The 17,761-nt window shown below is 37.0% G+C and overlaps 1 protein-coding gene across 6 annotated transcripts in view; it reads right to left on the bottom strand.

The window, feature by feature from the left end:
* The window catches only part of LOC110024871 (E3 ubiquitin-protein ligase PRT6), a 67,872-nt gene extending 52,089 nt beyond the window's left edge, over positions 1-15,783 (bottom strand). For all 6 annotated transcript variants that reach the window (XR_002294060.1, XR_002294062.1, XR_002294061.1 and 3 more), the window contains exons 1-5: positions 15,493-15,783; positions 15,297-15,411; positions 12,208-13,311; positions 10,730-11,898; positions 10,479-10,619 (exon numbers count right to left, since the gene is read on the bottom strand). Coding sequence is in view for 1 of the 6 variants with exons in the window: in XM_020725056.1 (XP_020580715.1) it covers positions 10,479-10,619; positions 10,730-11,898; positions 12,208-13,311; positions 15,297-15,411; positions 15,493-15,641 (2,678 nt within the window). In the remaining 5 variants the exon portion in view is untranslated. The remainder of the gene's footprint in view (positions 1-10,478; positions 10,620-10,729; positions 11,899-12,207; positions 13,312-15,296; positions 15,412-15,492) is intronic.
* Positions 15,784-17,761: the final 1,978 nt, after the last annotated feature.

Below are 17,761 nucleotides of genomic sequence, written 5' to 3'. Positions count from 1 at the left end.
TGGAACCTTATCGTAAGCTTTTCGTAAGCTTTTTCTAAATTAATAAAAATCAAATGTAGATTCTCCTTATTATCCTGAACATCTCTATCAAACCTCTCAATAAATGTGCAGCTTCCATGGTAGACCTGCCCAGCATAAATCCGAATTGATTATGAGAAATTTTTGTAATGCGTCTTAACCTATGTTCAATTACCCTCTCCCATAATTTTAAAGTATGACACATCAACTTAATTCCTCTATAATTTGCACACTCTTAGGCAGCCCCTTTATTCTTAAAAATGGAGACCAAAATACTCTTCCTCCGCTCCTCAAGCATCTTTTTAGTTTTTAAAATAATATTAAAAAATTTAGTAAGCCAAGAAACTCCCAAATCTCCTACATATTTTCATACTTCAATTGGGATATCACAGGTCTTACAGACTTTCCACCCTTTGTTTTCTTTAAAGCCTCTTCAACTTCTTTTTTACTATGCGACAGTAAAAATAAAACGTTTTATTATTATTCACGATAATAATATTACTAAGGTCGATCGTATTTTCAGAAACTTCATTAAAAAGTTTATCAAAATAAATCACCCACCTATGTTGAATATATTTTTCTAAGAAAATATTTTTTGATTTTCATCTTTAATACACTTGAGTTAAATCTTTACTTTTCTTTTCTCTTTGTTTGGCTAGTTTATACATATATTTTTCACTATTCTTAGTATCTCATCTATTATAAAGATCATTAAAAGCAGAATTTTTAGCGTCACAGAATGTTCTTTTAGACTCTCTGTGGGTCGTTTGATATTTTTTCCAGTTCTCTAAGCTTTTACATTAAAACCAATTTTTATAACATAACTTCTTGTATTTTATCTTTTCTTGCACGTTATTATTCTACCACCAATTATTTTTATTTATAAAAACTTTTTCTTTTGTTTTTCTAAGCATCAAAAAAATAAAAAAAATTATTTTGCAATGCCATAAAAGAAAATAAAAATTTTATCCAGAACTTCAACCAAAGCATTTTATTGAAACTGGAAGGTCTGTTGACAATCTTCACCCTAAGTTAACTCTAAAAATTACGGCTTAACTGAACAGTACAGCAAGAACAAATAGTAAATAAAGTAGCAATTAAAGTCTTAATTAGGCAATTGTTCTACCATCGACACTAACATGACCTCTCATAAGAACGAAAGGTATGGCTTGTGGGATGGCCAGAAAACCAATAAGAGTCAAATTCAAGTATTACAAGAGAAAATGAGTAGGCTACTGTAACTTTTTACTACAGTCAATGAAAACCTTAAACCAAAATCTAACCATAACTTTGATAAGTATCTGATTGATTTATTGCAGATAAAACACAATAAGCCCTCTCAAAACCAAATAAAAAACCCTCCTTAAAAGCCTTTTTATGATCAATTGAGAGTAATGATGGTGATTCTAATGAACATCCAAATCCCACAATCCTAATCAATCCACTCAGTTCACATACTAGCATGTATGTAAATAGGTTATGAAGAAAAAGAGATGCCCATAAGACATTTTATGTGAAAATTAGAACAATACAAAGCAAATAAGGTTCAACAATCCAATTATGTAATTAAATGGTTAGCCATGAATAGAACTGTCAGGTCAACTCCTTCAAACCTTAGAAACCATGTTTATTTATTTTGCAAAACAATAACCAGCTGTAGAACCCACATCATTTTGCTTGTACACCCTTCATCGCTAAACATGTCTATTCATCACAGATGAGGATAAAACTTCAAACTAAACAAAAATAATTGCTCCCAAAACTTAAATTCCTTCATGAAAAGTTTAAAAAAAATGTTGAAATCTCGTGTAAGCATAAAGGAGTGGATAAAAAGCTTGACGCCTTCAACACCTATTTAGATATGGAGCTGTCAAAATGACATTCGAAATCTATAAATTCTAAGAAGGGTAATATTTAAGATTTCAAATCCAAGAACATTATCACAAAAATTCATCCTTTGCTATACTATCCAGCCCACCTATTACATCTTGTTGAATGTGCCAAAAGTGTTTGCTTTCCTAGTTTGAATATGTGTTTCACATCCTTCCTTCAATGTTGCCATAACTACTTTGTATTGTCTGTCAACTTTTCAATGTCTGTACAGGCGACAATTGTGAAACATAGATGTCTAAAGAGGTAAAAACTGTGAAACATCATGACCTCCTCCACATTTTGGGCATAATGGAGAATGCAGCGGTGGCAATGATGATGAGTTGGCTTGGTGGTTATCACTTCTGTACAACATCCATTTTATGGCAATAACCACAATGGTCTTCTAAGCGGAGCGTAGTGTTTGTGGTGGTGGCCATGTCAACCGTCCTAGTGCATAGCCAACATTTTTGGCGTACAATGAGGAATATGTCCCACACAATGACAAATGGTGACCTTCCTCACTCAAGAACGTCCTTTATAATGACAACTAGTATTCATCATCATGCAACGGCAACATTTTTTATGATGGGAGTTAGGTTGCTTAGACATATCACACACTATAATTTTATTCCACAAATTTTATCCCATATTAAGTTATTCCGAAATGTTCCAAATATTGCTTATTTTTCAAATAATTAACATCAACTATCATGACTACATCATTAGAAATAGCGCATGACAAGATGGATGCCTCATTTTTGTATACCTATTATAAATGCAATCATGAAAATTATAAAACAAATGAACTTGGTATTGTAATATGATGGGAAATTCTAGTTACTTCATAACAAATTTTAAATTAACAAACACAACCATATAAACTTTTAATACTACATAATTCACATTCATTTGACCAACACCTTTTCATCCTAAAAAACCCATTGAATATATTATTATGATTGAATCATGTGCTTTCAAGGTCAATGCAAAGATTATGACCCTTATATAGTCCTAATGCTTTTTATTTAACGTCTTAACATAAAAATAGCATTCATAGTAGTGTTCAAGATATAAAATCAAACTGATTATATGATATCAATATGATATTTCTAAGTTTATGTTCAAGTACTTCATCTTATAATTTCATTTTATGACTAATTAGGTTAATCTTTCATGAATAACTTACTTCAAAATTTGCACCTTATTTGTTTGAAAAAATTAGCACAAAAAAAAACTTCAGCAAAAATGTCTTATTTCACTGTCACTAATTTCAATGAAAATGATATTAATGGCAATATTCAAATACCTTTAATAACCCTCCGAATCTCAAAACGAGATTTGTTTCTACCACTATGCATCTCCTCAAAAGTAACTCAGGCATGTTTTGATTATTCTTTTTTTTTCATATAATTCCTTTAATTTCCATCATATAGAATCAGATTCTCTCAAAAAAAACTATTTTATTTTTTTCCAATAAAATTTCATCAATGCCATTATCCATCTTTATTAATTTCCTTATTTATAAGATAAGCATCTATATTTACTAATAAAACATCCAACTTAAACATCTTGTTTTTTTTCTCCCTGGACTGATAAGTTTGAAGTGGAGCATTAAAGAATTTTGATAAAAAGTCGCACAGATGGACATATTCCATTGCTTCCTTGGAAGGACAAAACAAATAAAAAACAAAAGAAAGAAGAATGTAACCAAAAGAACAACCTTTTCCCGTTAAGTAATGGACGTGACATGCTTCTCAAACTATCATAAAAATCAAATTAGAAACGGCTGCATGCTTAACATAATAAACGAATAAAAAATGCGACAAGGATGTTTTGCACAATGGCTATTAGCATAATATATCATTGTCATCATAAAATCAACATTAGTTTAAACCAAACTATAAAAGTAACTTTAAGAATCCTCTTCAATTAATTCAGTTTATTTAATTCATTCTAATAAATTGTAACATAGAGTTTTAATTGAAAAATTTTCACAACTTTAATCAAGTTACCTAGGTCTACCCAATTTATTTCTAAATCATTTCACATTAAGTACATGCACCCATATGCTTAGTATGTCTTCTGCCCAATTCACTTAAGTTTATTTTCTACAAAATTATCTTTGTTAGAAGTTATACTAGAACATAGTTTATTCTCGTGAGAAATTATGAAGAAAAAATTATTTCCTTGGATTAAAGAGTTATTTCCTTACCAATTTTATATTATTTTTCTTAGATTATGAGTTATTTTCTTTCTCATTTTACAATTACATATTTTATGTTATTTCATTCATCTCCAAATAATTGATATGTTTTAATTATTAGAAATATTACAAGATATATCTTTCCTTTTCATGTTATTTCCTTTAAATATCTTTCCTATTTAAGGATTCATGTAAGGGTTATTTATACCCGCTTTCATATCATTGAAATTACCCTGAATGTCGCTTTGATTCCACATTATTTTGAATTTTAACATTGTATCAGAGTCAAATTTCACACCCTAGTAACCGGTCCTCCTTCCAGAGACGCCAAACTCCCTTCCTATCATCGTCTTTGCGCATACGCTAGTAACCGATCCTCCTTCCAGAGCCTCCAAACTCACTTCCTGCCATCGTCTTTGCGGGAAGAGATGGATGCTTTCTCACCATGAAGGCCCTCGCAACCGGAACAGATCTCTGCAGACAGCAGGAACAAAGAGCCACAACTTTTGTGTGTGACGAGAGCTAATTTTCGAAGGAAAATCGCAAGAGAGCAATTTCTCTCTAGTGGAAATCCATATCCGTCAGTGGGTTGCGGCTGCTTCGAATCAAGAAATTTGTGACCTACGCGCGCCCTCAATCTAGCACAAATCCTATCCGCTGGTGGGTTGAGGGCCCGCGGCTGTTCCGACTCCAGAGATTTGTGACTTGTGCTTGCCCTCAATCGAACACAAAATGTATTCGTTGGTGAATTGCGGTTGTTCCGAATCCAGAGCTTTGTGACATGCATTCGCCCTCAATCAAACACAAGTCCCAGCCTCTGCAAAAAATTTGATCCTCTCTCCGGTGGAAAATTTGTGTATGTGACCTGCGCCTAGAAGTATACTTCTAGAAGCGGGATTGAACGTAGTCGGTGCAGCTATTAAACTCCTATATCGAACATATGGATGCTAGCAGAATGGGGGATTTTCCCTTTCTAGTATGTGTGGAGCTCCCTCAACTACTTCCAGGGGAAATCCCAAGCTTGGTTCCCCTGCAGATTGTTCACTCGCATCTACTCCTACTGCCACTTCTCTCTCGTGCAGCCGTCACCACTGTCGGACCTCTGTCCTACAGCTGTTCGGCGTCGTGGCTTGTTACCTGCAAGTTCTTCCTGTTGTTTTTTGGCGTCTGCTCCCTGCAGCAGCCCAGCTTCCTGGTTTCTAGCAGATCGGGTTCCCTGATTTCATGCAGTGTCTCATCCTCGAGGTTGCAGTAGCACAATCCTTACTAGCGACATACACTATACTCTTCTTTTGCATTTTGATAACAATTCATCTGTGATACTCTGATGGTGTAGTGAGGGTGAGGTCGTTAGGTGGATATATTACCAGGCAGGGGGAGTGTCCAATGATGGCCTTAGACTTACTTTTTATACAGACAATGCAGTAGTTTATTTAGTGCAAATGTTTCTGTGACAACTTATTGGTGGAAGCCCATTCAAGTCATTATCGTCCTATCCAAGAAAACTTTTGTAGGTACCTGTTTTCGGGTTGCCCTTGGTTTCCTTCTTTACAAGGGAAGTTTTTTTGCTTGATGTTACAGCGCTTTCCGGTTGAATCAAAAGGAAGACGCAAAAAATTGCATAAAGTTGGATATGCGACAACCATATGCTTTAGTTATTTCTTGATTATATGCATCATGATGTGATTCAATACATTTGACAAAGCAGCAACCTCCATCGACTTTCTTTCTGCAGCAAGCCCCCTCAAAAACTTTTCATGCATCAAGCCCTTCTCCAGAATTTTTCCTGTAACAGACCCTCCTCTGAAGTTTTTTCTTATATCAGGCCCTCCAAAACTTTTGCTGCAGCAAGCCCTTCACCTGAATTTTTCCTCTAGCACATCCTCTTCTGGAGTTTTTTCCTACAATAAGGCCCACCTCTTGAGTTGTTTTTCTGCAGACCATACCCTGGAGTTTTTCTTATTGGTTGTCTACTTCCCTGCAAACTCCCCTGCAACATTACCTGTAGGATTCTTCCGTCTACCTACAGACACCGCAAAAATTACAGTCAAAAGATAATCACAGTTGTCTACTTACCTGAAGACTCCACTGCAACATTGCTTGTAAGAGTTTTCTATCTACCTACAGACACTGCAAGAATTGCAAACGTTGTTGTCTACTTTTCTGCAAACTCCCCTGCAGCATTACCTGTTAGAGTCTTTCACCTATCTACAGACATTGCAGAAACTATAGTCAAAGACAACCGCAATGTGAGATAAAAACTTCAAGTTCTAAGTCTTAGAATCATCCTTGCCCATTGTTTGGAATTTTCAAGTCCAAGCTAAGCTCTCCCCCCTTTTCTTTTCTTCCTAACCTTTCCTTTCTCTTCCCTTACCTTTCCTTCTTAAGCACTTTTTTATTTTAAATCCTTCCCTAAAACCTTAAATTCTAATTTTATTCTCCTTTATTATGTTAAAAACCTAACCTAAAATCTGAAATCTCTTCTCCTTATTTATTTTAAAAGTCTTTCCAAAAATCTAGATTCCTTTTTATTCTTATTTCTTATTTCAAAAACCTTTACAAAAATCCGAAATCCTCTTTATAAATTGGAGGTGATATGTTTAGGGTTAGGGGTCTTGTATTTGAAATATGAAATCAGATTTTAGTTTTTTTATTTTCACCTTCGAGATTTGTATCCGACATCGAGGTAATGTTTCGGTTGTCCCTCGCCCAAGGTGGTGATCAACTCCACGGGTCCGGGTGGTGCTTCGGTTGTAGCTCGACCCCAACGAGATATTTATTTATCCATCCACCTTTCCTGTTGTTGTCCACCCGCTTCCCAGCCCTACAGCAAGTTACCGTACCACTTCCACAACAGTAGTCCACTGCCTCCTCCCTCCAACCTGCTGCCAACCTTCTCCCAGCAAAGCCTTAGCTCCCCATACTCCATCCCAACATTCAGTCGCCCTTCTTGAACAACTGAATCTTCTTGTCTACCTGCTTAGAATTCCTCTCAGCACTCAGCCCACCTTCTTCTAGCAGTCTACCTTGCTGTCCAGGCCTTTCCCATCGCTACTAGCACTTCCCCGCTCGTTATGCACCCTTTGAAAGTGCAAATGAGCCTTTCTCGCTGCTACCCCACTTTCCCGCTTGCTACCCTACCTTCCAATCTACCTCTCAGCCACCCAACAAACCTTCCATCCACCTTAACTTGTTGCCTCCCTCCAGTTCACCATCCAACCCCTGCTGGCCCATCTCCCGCATTCACAATTGTTGTCCCCGAGACTCTGAATCTACTGGGCCAACCTCTACCGCCCTTGGGATACACTTTCGAGGTGTTGGCTTGTGTTTTTGTGGACATTTGTCGTTTGTTTCATGGTTTGAAGAGTCATTGTAACTGATTTCAAATTTAATAATAATATTTGTGTTTCTATTGTGGTTAGGGATTTCTCTTCCGGTATCATTTAGTATCAGAGCTAACTCAATCCTAGTCTCATCCTATGGCCAGCATTCGCCCCTACCCAATCTCCATCACACCAAATTTTCATTTTCTTTCTTTCACATTTTTTTCTCTTCTTTCTTTGTTCCTTCTCTCTCCTTCCCAGATCCTAAAATCGTTAACTATACCGCCAAGAAGGAATATGTCCGAGCCTTCCCAGGAATAGATAAGGCAAGAATTTCATCGCCTCCAACAGAGGCTTATTAATATTGAAGAGAAAATCCAGTGAGAAGTTACCCTCGGCCATAATCTGAAAGGTCAAATAGAAAAGCTAGAAAATACGAAGATGAAGCAGAAAACATCGCATCAGCATAACCAATCCGCAAGTTTGTCAAAGTCGGAAAATGTTGTCAGTGTCATGAATTCGGACATGGGGAAGCAGAATGTACAACCAGGGGAGTGATCTATTTCACGGAGCAGGGAGTTGCTGGAGCAGGGCGTTGCTAAAACTTGGTGTAAGAAAATCGGAGACACAGAAGAATAGTTCCAACAAGAATTTTTATCTGACGTCTTCCCCCAGGGAACTCCCTTATTTGTGGATAATCTGATGTCTTTCCTCCATGTAATCAAAAGGAACATGCGACTTTGATAAGATTGTGATTCCTACTCTCTTAGAGGATAAAGAGCTTATTGTTGAGACATAGAAAGGTCGCACAGAACAGAAGATGTTAGAATTTAAAATTTCAATGGATAGTCTTAGTAATAATTAACTAATAGCATCACAGGCAGTTACACTTCCATCCCTCAACCTCAATGTTCCACATAAAGAGAAGAAAGACTAAGGTGAAACTCTTATTATTGAAATAAAACAGAAGATATCAGCTCTCCAAAACTTCAATAATCAGAGGAAAGACTCAAAAGACAATAAGAATGGTCCATCAACCAAATTCTTGCAAACCCTTAAGCCCACTGAGACCCAAATTGTCTATATGAGAAGCATATGAGATATTTACTTGATCAAAATTTGGCTCGAAAGAACCTGTGTCGATGTGTACCTTCGGCTCAGATTATATCAAACGAAAACAGACCTATAAAGAGCTATGTTCGCAGGTGGGAAAAGCTCCTCAGACGTTTTGGGAGTCAAGGCAGTCGTCAATGGGATCCGGGAACGGCCAAAGAGAACCAGAAGCTTCGACAGATAAATTTGAAGCAATTCCAACCTCAGGAGACTGACGCGAGGCTTGGGGGATGACCGACCAATTCTCAAGGGAGGGGGGCGAGGGTGTTACCCCTCCTTCCCCTTTTTCCTTTCCCTCCCATTTTTCCTTCCTTTCATCCTTTCTTCCCTTCCCTTTTCTTCATCCCCTTTCCTTCCTCACCTTTCATTTCTAAGCACTATTTTATTTTGAATCCTTTCCTAAAACCTGAAATTCTAATTTTACTCTCCTTCCTTATTTTAAAACAATTTCCTAAAATCGGAAATCTATTTTTATTATCCTTGTTTATTTTAAAGATATTTTCTAAAATCTGAAATCTCTTCTTATTCTCCTTACTTATTTTAAGAGCCTGTCCAAAAATCTGAAATATTTTTTATTCTACTTTCTTATTTTGAAAGTCTTTCCAAAATATGAAATCCTTCCTAAAATAGACCAAGTCTCTGTATAAATTGGAGGTGATGTGCTTAGAATTAGGGGTCTTATTTTTTTATATCTGAAATCAGGTTTTAGCCTTAGTATTAGGGTTGTATCTGACGTTGACGTAGTGCTCCGGCTGTCCCTCGTCTGAGGTGGTGATCGTCTCCAAGGGTCCAGGTGGTGCTCCGGTTGTAGCTCAATCCCGAAGAGATATTTATCTATCATTCCACCATTCCTGTTGTTGTCCACCTGCTTCCCAGCTCTATAGTAGGCCACCGCACCTCTTTCCCAACAACCGCCGGATGTTTTCCTCCCTCCAACCTGTTGCCAGCCTTCTCCCAACAAGGTCGCAGCTCCAAGTACTCCATCCCAACACCGAACCGCCCTTCCTGAATAACCCAATTTTGTTGTCCACCTGCTCAAATTCCTCCCAGCACTCAGCCAAACCACTTCCAGCAATCTACCTTGCCGTCCGGCCTTTCCTATCGCTCCCAGCGCTTCCTCGCTCGGTGTATACCCTCTGAAAGTGTTGACGGACCTTCCCCGTTGCTGCCCCACCTTCTCAGCATGCTACCCTACCCTCCAACCTACCTCCCAGCCTCCCAACAATCATTCCTGCCACCTTAACTTGCTGCCTCCCTCTTCCAGTTCACGCCGGCCTCTCTCCCACAATCACGCTTGCTTTCCCCAAGCCTCTGGATCCACTGGGCCAACCTCCACCACCCTTGAGATACACTTTCGAGGAGTTGGTTTGTGTCTTTGTGTTTGTTTGTCATTTATTTCATGTTTTGAAGAGTCGTTGTAACCGATTTCAAATTCAAAAATAATATTTGTGTAAATAATATTTGTGTGTTTCTTTTGTGATTTGGGTTTTCTCCTTCGCTATCACAGCCTTTCAATTTGCATATCAAAAGATCAAATACTAAATTTTCTCTCTATTAATTCTATGCATCATATATTCCATAAATCTTCTCAGATGTCTTAATTTTTCAATCGCTCAAAGCATGTCTCACAAACCAACTTTATGTCGCCTACAAATAGCATATAGAAGCCTGCACGCGAGATAGAAAAAGAAAGAATATGCAGGCAACTGATGATAAATGAATAAAAAAAGAAATTCACATAAAAGGAGATAAAATACAGTTAGAAAAACAAAGATTTTGAAAAAAAAATAACCATCGATTGCTTAAATTTGATATTATTTTAAAACAGTGAACTAGTACAGAAGTAAAATGCAGCCCTATATAGTTGAATGCATGTTTGAGTGAAAAGAAGAACAAGGACCGCATGCACAATATCATAACAAGCCAAGAGATGAAAAATAGATGCATACTCATCATATTCTGCAAGATTTAAGGACATATAATTTGATAATCCATATCTTTCCAGCACACTCTCAACAAAAGAATCAGGAGGAGCTAATGCAGCACAACATTGCAACAAAAACAGATCAGATTCCAGACCTTGTTCCAACCTGTCAAGATTACAAAAAAAAACAGGGAATACAGAAATCACGCAAGGACTACTGCATAAATATAACGCACAAAATATTTTAGTTCGACTCAACATTGAACTAAATGATACCACTGAGAACACAAAATGGGAGCATCACTATTCTTTCTCCACATGCCAGCACGAACTTGAGCACAAAATACCATCAATTGAAGAGGATGTTCCATAATAAAGCCTGAAAAACCACAAGGATGTAACCCAGCCAAAGCTTTTCTGAAGAATTCATGATTATGAATAGGAATAGTAGTTGTAGCACCATTTGTCTTGCCCGGTAGTTCAATTAAATCACAAGCTTTCAATGCTTTTCGCAACAATAAAGAAAGTAAACGATGCAAAGGAATGTGAAAAGATATTGCTTGTGAACCAACGTCAAAATTGATAGCAGGCCAATCAGTCATGTTCAATATGCTAAATGTTGCCGACTCCCTTCCATACTCTACCTCCATTAGAGTATCATCTGAAACTCTGGTGCTATAACTATTCCCAGGAAACAATTCATTGGTCTCACTAATATCTCCTTCAGCTTCTGGCATACCAGCACTCCCAAAACTCACATTGCCACCACTAGTAAAAGGAATTTCCTCTCCATCCATATCCATCCTGGTCATAGAAGTTCCATTTATGCTATTTGGTCCTTTCCTGACCTTAAACAATTTCTTTCTTGCAGATGATATATTAGACGCACTGGTGGTGGCTACACCAAAAGATGATGAATAGCATAAGGATTCAATCTCTGGTCTCAACCAACATTCGATGGCTTTCAGGCATTCAGAAATCAGCCATACAACAGAAGAGGGAAAAGACGTACCATTTTCCCCAACAAAACGTGTTTCATTAAAAATTAAATCCTCCAAAGCACCCGTCCTGCTTGCTGAACTTTCTTGAGAAACCCTTCCCACTTTGGCATGACGTTGCCTGTCAATATCAACTAGATCTTGCTTATCTAAGCATCCATTTTTGTCATTGTAAAAAGCCCCTCCTACCAAAAGTGAATTAACATTCGATAGACATTGCCCAAGAGCAAAAGGTGCAAAAAGATTTTCATTTTCCTCCTCTGAGTGAAGAACAGTTACTCTCTTCAGCGCATCCATGCCCTGTACAAGTCTTAATAGAAAAATCCATTTTTTCGAGATATCTGGCCTTTTACAAACAATATAAGCAGGAACTTCTTGGTGACTCATGACATAGCGAAAATCTTCAATCAAACGAATTGTTTCATACATGTTGCCCCATTTACTAAACTGTAAAAAGTTTATACCATGAGACTTGACCATGGAATTCATGTCAACTACAGATTATCGCCAGTAGATTAAGTTTATTTTAATATTTACAACCTACTTATGTATGTATATTAGAACAAAATAACAAGTTCAATAAGAAAGTATCAAAGCAGATGGTTATGTTCAACTATAGATTACTGAAGGTAGAATAAGTTTATTTCAATATTTACAACCTAATTATGTCTGCATATTAGAACAAAATAAGAAGTTAAGAAAATGACAAAAAGAAAAGTCAACTGAAATGGACAAATATAAGCATCAGTTCCCTACCTGTAGATGACCATTTGCATCAGCACAGGAAAGGAAAAGGTCCTTCAAGCATCCGAGAAGAACAGACAGCAGATCTACCTCAGTTACAAGTCGCATAGTTAAAGTTGGTACTGTAAATATTTGCACAGAGAAAGTTGCTAGCATCGGATCTCTCTCCGAGTATGAATCACTAGAATATTTGATCATTTCATTTACAATAGTCGGGTAGTATTGTATGAAAACCTTTGCAAAATCATATTTAAAAAGAGGGTCCCCAAGAAGTTTTAAAAGCAACTCACGTAACCTCTTCACAACTTCCTTATCCAAGTGCTTGTCCGCCTTTAAAAGAACATCGAGTAAACCAGAGCATGACATCAGTCTTCTAGAGATAAAACTGAGCAGACTTTCGCTACAATTGCAGAAGTCTATCAACATTTGAATGATTGCAGAAGATAATCCATCTGCAGCTTTCTTGCATGCATCACCGTGATCAGCCTCTTCATCATGCCTGTGTTCTACAGACAGAAGCTTCTTCTTCCAGCACAAAAGAAGAGGATCAAGGACGGGACCTATAGAATTTGCCAACTCTTGTGGTAGGGGTCGGATCTGTTCGGTACCTTTATGCTCAGAACAAAAGCCCTCTTTTTTCCAAGCAGTCTCATCACCACAATCACAACATCCACCGCCAGTATACATAATGTTATAATCATGATCCTTGTGATTGCCATTCTGAAAACAAGGAACACAGATTGCACAAGTTGGATCATGCTCGCATGTGCGGCAACGGTATGCCAAGTCATTTTGACCCCAAACAGCTCCGCATACTGCACGTTGGCCTTCAGCACTTTGTGCCAAGCTACTCATGTATTCTTGTGGATCACCATCAAACATTAACCATTGCAACCACAAAATGCTTTCCTCAAATAATTCCTTTACTGTAAATTTCACATTTACTCCAGCAAGTTCTCTGTTTTGCAGCATCTGAGCCTCGCTCAAGTCCAAACTAGTTGGCAAGATGGATGATACAATTTCAGATAACATGCATTTGTTATCCCTGACAAAAGCAACCAGACTCAGCTGAAATTGTTGAAGATGCACTTGTGGAATGCCATGAAACGCAAGTCTCTGAATGGAAAAACAAAATGAATAAGAGTTGAGATTCAAACAGGATTGCCAGAGATAAACTGCATTTCAAACAGTCTAAAAACAAAACAGCAGCAGCAATATTCTGAAAACAAGAATGGTGACAAAATAAAGGAATTCAAAATGAAAAATCTAAAAGGAACAGCCCTAACAGCCAAATGCTCAGCATAAGATTGTGTTCCAGTAAAGCAAAGATAAACAATTAGAACCAAGAAAAAATGCCATAGAACTATATTTCAGCTTATGATCGCAAGAATAAAAAAATAAATTTATCACATAGGAAGTGATACATGTATTGAATCGTACAAAGAGCAAGGATTCAGTGCAATGCATCCGAGAATGCTGTTATGATGAAGTTGAAAATGCATCTGGGTACTTATTCCTTGGAAACTATATCTCCAACCTTCACCACTCCTTTTTAAGCTATTAATACAAATTGTTCTTTAAGCAGTAAGTTTTTGCACTTCACAAAGCAATTAAAATTAGAAACTTGGTATGAAATGATCGACATGCTTTTCATTTCAAGGTCGACTAGACAACACCTTATATCATCTGAGCAAATCAAATGAAAACAAAATGCATTTTTTGTTTATGTAAGGAGAAGGACAAAGTATTAGAGAATTGGAGCAATTCCTATGTAACACCAAAAAACTGAAAAGAATAAACTTTTCAGAAAGCAGTTGAGAGGACATGCAACACCAAAAAATAAAGAAAAAAAAATGGCATGGTGTCACTGTAACATTTAAAATTCGATATTATTATTTTGATAAACCGCGGAAAGAAAAACAAACCAGATAATACTATTCCAAACAAACTTATTTGTTGAAACAACAACAGCAATCAATGAAGAAAATCAGCAGAAAAATTGAATTGTTAAAATATGTTGTGAAACATACGATTCGGGAAATGGAGTATGAGTTCTACAACATAGTGAGAATCACATTTAAGTCCATGAAAAAGTGTTTCGTTCAAGGAATTAAGCGCAAATAAATAGGGAAATGTACTTTGTTGGGTGTAGAATTGGAGATATTTTTAGGGTGACAGACTAAAAATCACCAATTTGATCTTAGTGTTTAAAAACTAAAGCGAGAGTTAGCATTCAAGGGAAGGGAAGTGAGAGCTATGGAGTGGGAGTCAGTATCGCCTAGTCACGGATTTAGGGACTAAAACTAAGATTAATCAATGATTTTCTATAACACTGAATCAGGATAAAGAATTAAAATTGCTCCTATTTAGCCAAATACAAATCTAAATCATTTATCTCATTTCATTTCACCAAAAAACTCATTGTAGTGGTAAAGATGTTTTTCATATAAGAAAATTTCATCACATAAACATAGTTTAGTAGTTACTATTTTTAACTCTGCATTTAAGTTTTGCTAGTAGTTAATAATTTAGTTTTGTAGTATCTTACACATTCAAAATTAGTGATAGTAATTTCGTTTGATTTTTGTGAATTTCCTAATTAATTTATCATTTTCAAATTTAAATCTTCCCCGTGGGATCGATATGCTGGCTTGATTAGTATGAACTCTTGATATAAAGCTCATTCTCGAGTTCGTTCGATTGTGACAGGCAATGCGAAAGACAACAAACCAGACGTAGAGAAATCCCAACCCGTGCAGGGCGCATTAGCAATCCAAAATGCACCGTTTTAGATACTTCGATTTAAAGTCTACAAGAATACAATTTTACGAAACCGAATCGCTTTCATAGAGACTTTAACACTCTTTACCACTCTTTCATGCCAAAATGTATTCCCATTCAAATTAAATCGATTGAATCGCCAAGCAACACAGCAAGAACGTCCATTGATATTACAAACACACGGAAGACCACAGCTTAAGCATATAAAACTGTAAGGGGGGCAAAACAAAGGAAGCAAATGGCAAGCAGAGATGCAAACAATCGAAGCAATAAAAAAGGGCTAATTGACGTCAAAACTAAAGCCAGATAGGAAACCGTACCTGGACGATACGATCGCGGGGGGGAAGCAAGTTATCCCGCTCCGGTGGCGAATCTATCTCCATGCCGGCCATGACACGAAGCCAATTCGCGCAACTCCAGATATTCAATCTAGAGCTTCCTCGCCCCAGGTTTACAGAGACTATTAGATGTTGGAGAAGAAGCTGAAGAAGAAGCAGGGAAATGATGAATCCTTAAACTGCGCAACACCAAATAAGATTTTTGCGAATTCTAGAACCAAGCAGAGCTCCAAGCCTCCAACGTGATGCGAATTGAAGCGCCCCGCCGCTCATTGACACAGTTCTCTCGGGATTTGCAGACCGCAAGAACTGCAAAGCTTTGCGCATCCCGAACCCATCTTTTCAATCCGAAGCACGAAGAACAATCCGTCTGCTTTTACTTCCAGATTACAATAATAAAAATATAAAAAAAAAAAAGCGAACAGAAAATCTGTAGTTTTGGTTTGGGTATAAAACCCTAAGATTAAAATAGTTTCAATAAGCTGTTGCTATCATTGCGCCTTGCAAATGCGCAAATATACATTTGCAAGTAAAATATGCAAGATTTACATGCATGCCATCCAGTTCTTATATATTTACATGTCTGGCCGAATAAACATCAACTTTTACATTTATAATATCTTATTAGAATAATTACGTAAATATAGGGGTGTAAATTAGCTGAACTTGGATTTGTTGGTGTTTGGCTAGTTCAAATAGTTTTTTGTTCTAAATAAGCTTGTTGGAGGCATTGAAAGAGTTGCAGAGCTGGTGTAGGTGGCACAGATGCTTTGGGGGACTGAAATGCATGCTTATGGCCAAAATGACGACCCTAACCCATCTAGAAGAAAATTTCACGGAATTGACGTCAAAGTATGGGCCCCATCACACGAAGAATGAGATTTTGATGAGCTTTAAATCGGTCGATTTCAATGTTTTTAATTTATTTTGATTATATCTTAAGTTTGGAGTTGATTTGAATTTATTTCGAGGTAAAATTTGCAATCATCGTCAAAATTGTAGTAATCTTGGTTCAAACTATTGTAAGGCTAGATGAGTCCAAAAATGGAATACAACTTGGACACGAAGGGGCTCGTTTGAAAGTTTTCTACGATCCAGAAACATCAATGAATCTCTTTTCTAAAACAACACTTCCACGAAAAAAAATTATATTGGACTAATTCTCATGCATAAAGTTCACCAGGTAAAATTTCACCTAAAAAGTTATCTCGTAACCATCAAAACTCATTTCATCGAACAATATCAAGAAGCTCCCAACCACACTGTTAACTCTTTAAATACCCGATTTATGATCATCTGATCTCAATTTATTTTTTTCTTTTAATTTCTAACCCAAATTTTACATCAAAATTGATACTTTTATGATATAGATCTTTTAACGGGGGAAAATACTCTCCCTTAGAGAAGACTCTACTCTATATTGTATTAATGAAGAGTCATTTCAAGGAATTTCCTACCTTCCTCCTGCAATGAGACAGAAGTCCTTCCCTCTCTAACCAAACCCCAACTTTAGATTCTTAAATATTTATATTTTAAACATCTAAAGGCTACATTTTATATTAATATCCCCCAAATCTAACTTTTTTTAATTATGAGCTCGTTGCCTAATGAGCATGTTCCTCTATTTTTTCAATGGATCCAGATTTGTAAATAAATAGAATTGAGTGATATGTATGTAAATTTCTTATTTATAACTTAAATTTAAAAGATATAATATTCTTTAATTAGCGAGCCATGAATTGTTGCGAACTATATGTCAGTTGATGTGGTATGTATATAAATAAAATAGGAGAATGATTAATGAAGCGAAAAATAGGACGAAAGAAATCACACTAGAAAAGAGCACACAGATTTACGTGGTTCGGCAATTTGCCTATGTCCACGAAGTTGCAGAGGCTTTTATTAATTGAGGAATTTACACTAGTCAATCACCTCGACTTACAAGAGGAATCTCACACTCTCATTTCGTTGCTTTCTCTTATTCTTTCTCTGTTCTTCTCTCTCTACACCGAGATACACTGAAGAAACTCTACACCGAGATACACTGAAAAAAATAAACTTACAAGAGAAATAAATACAATTTCTCTTCTGTCACAAGCCAAAAAGAAGAAACCAATGGAGAACAATCTTCTTCTTCTTCTTTCTTCTCCTTTCACCGTAAGGAACTACTGCTTGCACTTCTCTTTCTTCTATCCTGAGAAAGCCCGAAGAAGAAAACCGTGACTTCTCTAACTGAAGGAAAGTCGTGTGATATCTTTTATCACGAGCAAGAGTGAGCGAATGGATGCTTTGCTTCACAACGGAAGAAGGAGGGAGCGGTTGGCGCCTACGATTCTTGAACGGGAGCGGGAGATGCGACTTTTCGAGAAGCTGAGAGAGGCACGACGATCAGGCGAAGCGAGGGCTTCGCTTCACGAAACAAGGGGCCGGGGCGGGAGCGAGATGGC

Source organism: Phalaenopsis equestris, unplaced genomic scaffold (genome assembly GCF_001263595.1).
Source record: "Phalaenopsis equestris unplaced genomic scaffold, ASM126359v1 Scaffold000277, whole genome shotgun sequence".
In the NCBI taxonomy this organism is placed as follows: domain Eukaryota; kingdom Viridiplantae; phylum Streptophyta; class Magnoliopsida; order Asparagales; family Orchidaceae; genus Phalaenopsis; species Phalaenopsis equestris.
The sequence above is the reverse complement of the archived record's forward strand: the minus strand, read 5'-3'. Positions and strand labels throughout refer to the sequence as shown.